Source organism: Centruroides sculpturatus, unplaced genomic scaffold (genome assembly GCF_000671375.1).
Source record: "Centruroides sculpturatus isolate CEXI.00-Female unplaced genomic scaffold, Cexi_2.0 scaffold836, whole genome shotgun sequence".
Lineage (NCBI taxonomy): Eukaryota > Metazoa > Arthropoda > Arachnida > Scorpiones > Buthidae > Centruroides > Centruroides sculpturatus.
The window spans coordinates 257,485-265,316 of record NW_019385265.1 but is presented as its reverse complement, the minus strand read 5'-3'; the positions used below and the strand labels follow the sequence as shown (position 1 = coordinate 265,316).

General features: G+C 47.9%; 2 protein-coding genes across 2 annotated transcripts; one reads left to right on the top strand and one right to left on the bottom strand.

Moving 5' to 3' along the window:
• Positions 1 to 1,581: 1,581 nt before the first annotated feature.
• Positions 1,582 to 4,909, top strand: LOC111636870. The gene is given in 2 exon segments (XM_023382263.1): positions 1,582 to 2,330; positions 2,560 to 4,909. Coding segments are annotated over 2 exon segments (3,099 nt in total).
• Positions 4,910 to 6,847: 1,938 nt separating this feature from the next.
• On the bottom strand, positions 6,848 to 7,606 carry LOC111636869. The gene has a single exon (XM_023382262.1). It carries the CDS (start codon positions 7,604 to 7,606, stop codon positions 6,848 to 6,850), a length of 759 nt encoding a protein of 252 aa, XP_023238030.1.
• Between the last annotated feature and the right edge of the window lie 226 nt (positions 7,607 to 7,832).

The following is a 7,832-nucleotide window of genomic DNA, read 5'->3' as shown; positions in this document are numbered from 1 at the left end:
TCTTTGGAACGGGTTTTCGTGGGACAGCCGTATCAGGTAGGAGTGTCGTTTGTGAGTGTTAAAGTGGTGGCGGGGTATTCGGGTGTCGGGGCGTCTTCGCCCCGGCCTGAACGGTCTGGGTCTACGGACATGGGGGTGGAAACGGAGTTGCAACCTTCGCTGCTTCGGTTTTTATCTCCGGTGACGGAAGTCACAAAACTTGGTTGGATACGGCAAAGTATAACGGAGGAACACACTTACTCCATCTTCTGGAAAGGGGACCATCCCCTTCGCCGTCTGCGTCCACCTGAATTGCATGTGGTTTTGCGGGGGTATTTCCCTAATCTGGAGAAGATACTGGACGTGCGTTATACGCGAAATGGTCTACTTTTGCTAAAAACGTTAGATCCGGACATGGCGGAGACGGCCCTTGGGGTTACGTCATTGGGGGAAACGCCGGTACGCGGACGGCTGGCCCAAGACTGTGTATCTACGGGCTACGTTATACGGGGAGTGGATACGGCCATATCAGCGAAGGACATTCATGACGTACTTGAGGAGGAGGGAGTGCCGATACTCGAGGTTCGGCGGTTTACTCGGAAGGTGGAGGGTGTCATGGAGCCTAGTACTACAGTGTATTTGTCGGTGGCCAGTGTCATACCGCTGGCATTTGTGAAATTATATTATCAACGGTTTCGGTGCGAACGATTCTACCCCCGGCCTCGGCTGTGTTTGCGGTGTCTAAATTACGGTCACGGGCGGAATACTTGTAGAGGCAGTCGGAAATGCCTGAAGTGCGGAAGGGATCATGACGTGACAGATTGCGAAGCAGAAAACATTCGGTGTGCTAAGTGTGGCGGAGAACATACAGCGGACTCCGCGCATTGTCCAGAATATCAAAGGGAGGCGCGGATATTAAAACTGCGGACGTTACACAGGTGCTCTCATATGGAAGCGAGGGGTAAAATGGAGAAGCCTTCCAAAACCCCAGCAACATATGCTCAGGCAGTCAGGGTAACACCTGGATCCCAGGCGGGAGACGGAGAGAAGGTAAGACAAACACAGAGTAGACCGGCTACGGTCACTGCTAGAGTGGATGAGGGGGTGTTGCAGAAGCTTATCTCTAGAATAGCGAACTTGGAGACTGCTATGGTGGTGTTACGTAATGAACTTGTTGAATTGCGGAAGTCGTGCCAAGGGAGTCCTTGCGCGGTGACTCGGGAGCCAGCAGGTAGACTCGGGAGAACATGCATCCTCCGGGGTCGGGAAATGCGCATTTCAAACGTCCTTCCCAAGGAGAGTTGCAGAGCAAGATAGGGAGAACACCTAAGAAGAAACGCGGGGGAAAAAAGATAGATGCTCTTCCCCCGGGCACATCGGAATCAGAGGGTCTTGTATCCGACATGGAAATCGGCGACAGGACGGGCAGAACAGAAATTACAGACGATTACTGCGTAGCATCACCAGCGGAGTTGGCAAAACTCCGTCGGCGCCCATCTCTTACCTCTATACTGAATGTCTGACAATCGGCAGGGGAGGCGGGATTTTACGATTGTTCACTGGAATGCACACGGATTACGGGCTAAGAAAGACCTTCTACTGATGGAGCAGTGGTTTCATACTGTGGATGTGCTCATGATCCAGGAAACGTGGTTAACGGGAGAACAGTCTTTTACCTTACCGGGGTTCACTATTTTTCGTTCTGATCGGTCTACCGGGCCGGGGGGCGGGCTGTTGACGGCGGTGGCTGACAAATGGCCGGTCGTGCTCCAATCGCCGGGCCTTGGTGCACGAGGGTTGGAAACTCTGGAGGTGAGAGTTCTTCTCAGGGAATTCTCTTTGTCATTGGTCAATGTATACGCCCCGACGGGGATTCAGGATGGCGGGCAACTTGCGGGCTGGCGGTTGGCTCCTTCTGAATCCCGTATTATCGCGGGCGATTGGAACGCTCACCATCCCTATTGGGACATCGGTTGTACTCGCCCGGGCAGGGTTCTGTTTGATTGGATATTGTCAAACGGGTGGTGTTGTTGGAATACGGGTGAACCCACCTTTTTCCACAGGTCGGGGTCCTTGGCGATCGATTTAACGCTGTGTACCCCTGATTTGTTGGTGTTAGCAACGTGGAGGCCATGTATGGACACTGTGACTAGCGATCATGCTTCGATCCAGTTGAAGGTGTCTCTTTTGACATGGGGAATGGAGGGTTTGCAGCCAAGGGTCCGTCAAAATACGGACTGGGGTCGGGTTTGGGACTGCATCGCTGTATCATGGGAAAAGGAGGCTTCCCGTCCGAGGGAATATTCTGCCTTCTTCGGTGCTCTTCAGGTGGTGTGTAATGAGTTCACCAGGTATCAAAGGATTCCCCCCGGGGGGCCCCCCGTGGTGGACGGAGGAATGCAGTCTGATCCGGGCGAAGAAGCGACAGACCTTTAGAAGGGCTAGACAGTGGGGGTCGTTAGGTTGGTGGTACAGGTATAAACAACTGGGTGCATTCTTACGTTGGAAATCTAGGCAGGCTCGCCGGGAGTGGTGGGGCCGGATGTGTGAATCTCCTCCAACGAAATCGACGATTTACAGGATTTTCAAGAAGTTGCGGACGCCACAGAGCCTGACGATTTCCCATCATGTACTGATTGAGCAGGTCACGATAACGTCGCTGGAATTACAGGCGGAAGCATTGGCAAATTATTTTGTGAGACTAAGGCCAACAGGAACGTTTGGCCCACTCCCGGCCCCCACTGGGCCGGGTGTGCTCGTCGAGGAAGGGGATTTCCAAGAGACGGAACTGGCAAGAGTCCTTGGGAGGCTATGGAATACTACCCCTGGCCCGGATGGGGTCACGGTCCATCTATTGCGGGCGCTCCCCAGGGTGGGGCGGGAGGCCCTTCTGGAGGTAATGAACAAGATATGGCACACTGGCCAACTTCTGGCGAAGTAGCGGTTGGCATGCATCCTTCCGATCCTAAAACCGGGGAGACAGGCGACTTCGTGCGCGGCATACAGGCCGATCTCGCTCACATCAAATGTGGCAAAAATATTTGAACGTATGCTCTTACAGCGGTTACAGAGGACCTTGTTGGCATCCAACATGTTTCACGAAAATCACTTTGGTTTTATCCCTTATCGAGGGGCGGAAGATGCGGTAATACTTATCCACCACACTATTTCGGTGGCTCGTGCTCAAAAGAAGTGGGTGTATTTGGTATCACTCGACCTGGAGGGTGCGTATGACACGGTCCATCAGGACGGTTTAATTGCCAAGTTAGTACAATACGGGTTCTCGGGGAAAATGCTTCGGTGGTTGCGTGACTTTATAGTGAATAGGGAGTTTCGGGTCAAGTGGAGGGGTGTGCTCTCGGGACCCCATAAGTTCAATTACGGTGTTCCGCAAGGGAGCGTGTTGGCTCCGCTTCTTTTCTCCCTGTACATGGCAGACATCTTGATTCCAAAGGACGTGGTGAGCGTTTTGTATGCCGACGATCTTTACATAATAGCATCGAGCACTCAGGCGGACATGGCAAGGTTCCGGATCCAGAGGGATCTGGATCATATTGAGCACTGGTCGGCCCAGTGGAGCATGGTATTCTCCGCGCCGAAGAGCGGGGTCATTGATTTTTCATCAAAGCGGCACAGGCCGACTGTTCCCCTAAGGCTCGGGTCAGGAATAATTCCACAGGTCACGTCGATGCGTATGCTGGGGGTATTTCTTAATGAGACGTTCACATGGAGGGCGCACGAAAGTTACCTTTGTAACAAGTTAACAAGGGCGGGATCGTGTCTCCTTTATTTTGCTTCTCGGCGGAATGGAGTGCGTCAGAGAGATCATCTTCAGTTGATCAAAACGGTTCTTCTCCCGATGGCGGAATACGGGGCGCCTCTCCTGGACGGAGCGCCACCGACTGTCATCAACCGGATCGAAAAGCCTATCCACATGGCCCTTCGGGCGGCTCTTGGGGTACCACTCACTACTTCGCTGCCAGCGTTGTATACGGAAGCGGGCTACATCGGGTTAAAAGTAAGGCTTTACTTAAGGACGATCAAACATACAGTGACGCACATATCGAGGGGCCGATTTAGCTCGCTCTATCGTATTTATTCGAAACGGCATGGTCTGGATCACTATAGATGGCGGAGATACCAGGAACCATACGTGATCAGGGCGGTCTCTCATTTACGGAACCTAGGGATAGCGATTACGAACATATATCGACAACAGAATCTGCTGCCGACTGTCGAGCAGATGGGCTCGCGGATAAACATTGATGTGTTCAGGACTGGTTGTATTCGTCTACCTGGCGAGGACAGGGTGGCGTTCGACGAGTGGGTGCACAGATACCGAGTTGGGTGGTTTTTAATCGGGACAGATGGGTCGAAGTCACCCAATCGGACGTCGATGGGCGTCTTCATATTGGAGGGGCGGAAGAGTGAGACGTGGGAACTGGATGTTCAGTGTGGGGTATTCGGGGCAGAGGCTGCTGGGATTTTGCGGGGGATGGCTCTGTGTTTCCAAAATCCTTGTCCGACCATTCTAAGTACGGACAGTCGTTCGGTGCTCGAGGCGTTGACTAACGTGGGGTACACTTCGGAAGCGATCATCATTGATATTGCGGCGGCTGTGTCGTCTTTCCCTCAGCCTATTGAGTTGTTATGGACTCCGGGGCACGTTGGTATTGCCCTTAACGAGGACGCGGATAAGGCAGCGAAGGGAGCGTGTTTAACAGGTTCCTGGAGGGGCCCGCTGTTGCCTAAAGACATTCATCGGTTAGTATGGCAGGACACTCGTAATTCGTTACGGGACCACTGGGCTTCGGTCCATAGGAACAGGGGTAGGGAGTATCCCCGTCCTTTTGACCCGTGGCCTTATCACCACGCTTCATCGCGCCGGGCGGAAACACTGCTGGCGAAACTACGGACTGGTACGGCNTAGCTAACTTCTAGTTGTTTGATTCTGTTTGAACGAGTAAGCATTTTCTCAGAATTGTCTGGTGGAAAATGTCAATTTTCCACCAGACAATTCTGATGGACAATTCTACAATAAGAAAATCGCTCCCTCTACGTAAATCAAGGTAAAACTGTAAACAAATATTAGATAATCGCTATTTTCGTCGTTTTTCAGCTCCAATTTAGCTCTAATTTACATATTTATTAACGTTATTTAAACGAATGTGTTTTGATAGAAACATTTCGAGGTAAAATTGCCCGCAAAACTAAAATACTTTTGGTTTAATTATTTCCCGCTATTACGCAATATCTAGAAGTAATGAGTTCCCCCGGTAAATTTTTCGATTGGAAGCTTTTGATATGACCCAAAATAATAATAATTATTATTATTATTATGTTGGGTTTTGTGAGTTATACTCAGTTCACACCGGTGGCTGTGTATTATGCCGGACCAAGTCAAGACATAGCAACCAAAACAAAAACTAAAATAAGTGTGTCAGTGTATGTTTCTGTATTCAGGAATTTCCTAACAATGTGGCATGTATTCAATATAGTGGCCTTNTTATCTTAATCTTCACTATCGTTACTTTTTGCCTAGCGAAGCGGGTCCTTGCAGCTAGATTCTAGATTACTTAGAAAAACAGTCTTTTATATATATATAAAAAAAACTATACTATTACATACAAATAAAAACCCAGCGAAGCGGGATCTTGCAGCTAGTTGATAATAAATGTACACGCTTTTAATTACAGATCAAGCATTCGATTTAGATTATTGTATTTTCTATTCGTTTCCGGCTCATAGACTCAAGTTTATGTTATTACTGTTGTAACTGTGATGGCCATTTTCATGTTTTAAATTAATATTTTAAAGATTTATGTCAANCACTTAAGACTGAACTTACAGACTGTGCGTACTTTGACTCCTCTGTATTGGCCTCAGGCTGACAAGTCCTCGAAGTATCATATACGTCTTCTAGAACAGTATATTCATCGATCGGGTCGCTTCACCTAATAACATGGCGCTGTAATTCGGAGAAAAAGCGATTATAGGCTGCAATCTCCATATAAACGAGAGAGAGAATGATGAATGATGAATATTTTTATGCAAGTGAATTATGACGACGTTGCCACTCGCGAAGGTAGAGATATGCAAATTTTTAATTTGTCTCGCTGTTGCAGCGTTTGCCGGACGTGTGTTTGTTGTGCGTTTGCGATTTTTTTTTCTCGTACGACGTTTCGAATATTACCAGAAATGATAATGGCGAAGACTTCTGAAGACACCTTTCCCGAGGAATTTTGGAGTAAGTGCAATTCGCAAATGTTCTTCGGGTTATTCGCAAACGAATATGACGATTTAGGGCTGGATGAGAGAATTCCGTCGGATGCGAAACTGGCTGTAAAACTTGGTTTACGGGGCGTCGAAGATGTATGTACTAATTGTTCCCGTCCGTGTAAATTAGTGTCCCGTGCCGACAGGAAATCCGTAGCGATGAGATGCGCCTATTGTAAAAGAAATGGTTCCGCCTTCGTCGGTACTTTTAAGGAAGAGCAGAGGGGTTACATGGCATACAATGAAGCCCGGAAAACGCTTCCAATTGTTTGCGAAACATTTAAGATTTATATATCCATGATCGGGTAAGATCCCCGCGTGGAAGGAACCAGCAACCGTGCCCGCCGCCCCAGAAACCCGAAAGAAAAAGGAGGAAACGAAAGGAAAGAAAAATAAAAAAGCCGAGAACAGCACGACCGTTCGCCGCAAAAGAAAATCCAGAGAACGATAACAAAGTAAGTAATTTTTTTAAATTACTATTTTTTCGTAACTCCCGAGTAACACCGCTAATAGACGGCGGCGGAGCCGCCGCCAAACAAGATGGCGACCGGAAGCACCGACCGAACTGGTGACCGCCGCCATCTTGGACTACCTAGGTATACAATAACCTTTTAATTTTCGGCAGCATGAATTTCGCGATGTCTCGTAGGATCGCTGTAAATGCTTCTTTTTTGGGTTCTCTCTTCTCCACATAAACTCGATAAGATACGAGTTGAGATGATGACGCGAAGTACCTCTTCGGACCCTGTTTCTTGCAACTTCCCCATAACCGCTCCACGTTGTGTGTGTGACATCCGGAATCTGCATTGACAAAATTTAATTTGTGATTCACTTGGTAATGAAAGTAACTAGCTTCTTGCAATTGTTTGGTATTATAACCTTTCCAACAATCCGAATAAATTGTGGTTCCTTCATTAACGTGTTTTACCACTTCCCTCAACAAAGTTTCTGCCGATCGATTTGGCACTGGAACTAAGAAACATTCCTTTGTCTCTCGGCATAGTTGTCCGAACACCCATTGAAGGGGTAAAACGCGGCCGACGTTGTACTTCCTTGTATACATGGTTTCGTCTATTTCTACTATCTTGTCGACACCGCCTATCTTTCCGTCACAATGATTCATTAAAGAATTGGCGCAGACCTCCCTCATATAGCTGTTCCAATCGACGATTGTAGAAAAGTCGAGTCCAATTTGCACTTTACAAAAGTCCAACGAATAAAGTTCCTGTGACCAAACGTATATGAAACGTAAAGCATACCAATAAATACGTGAACCAATAAACCAGTTATCGTGAACCAATAAACCAGTTATCCGTCCGAATGCCGCTTTTCTGCCGACACGCCCTAACATGGCATCTCCATTTCGGAGCTTTTTCACAAAAATACACTCATTGGATGGTTATTACTGCAAATTCGTTCAGAATGCAGAATTCCTTTTTTTTTTTTTTTTTGAAAAATACCAACAGCAGCAAGTTCATCGTTTGGTAATTCCCAAAAGATAAAGTTCATTTTCGGATTTAGATAACGAAACTCACAATGTCACGTAACAAGCAAGTTGAACATCTAATTTACATGAG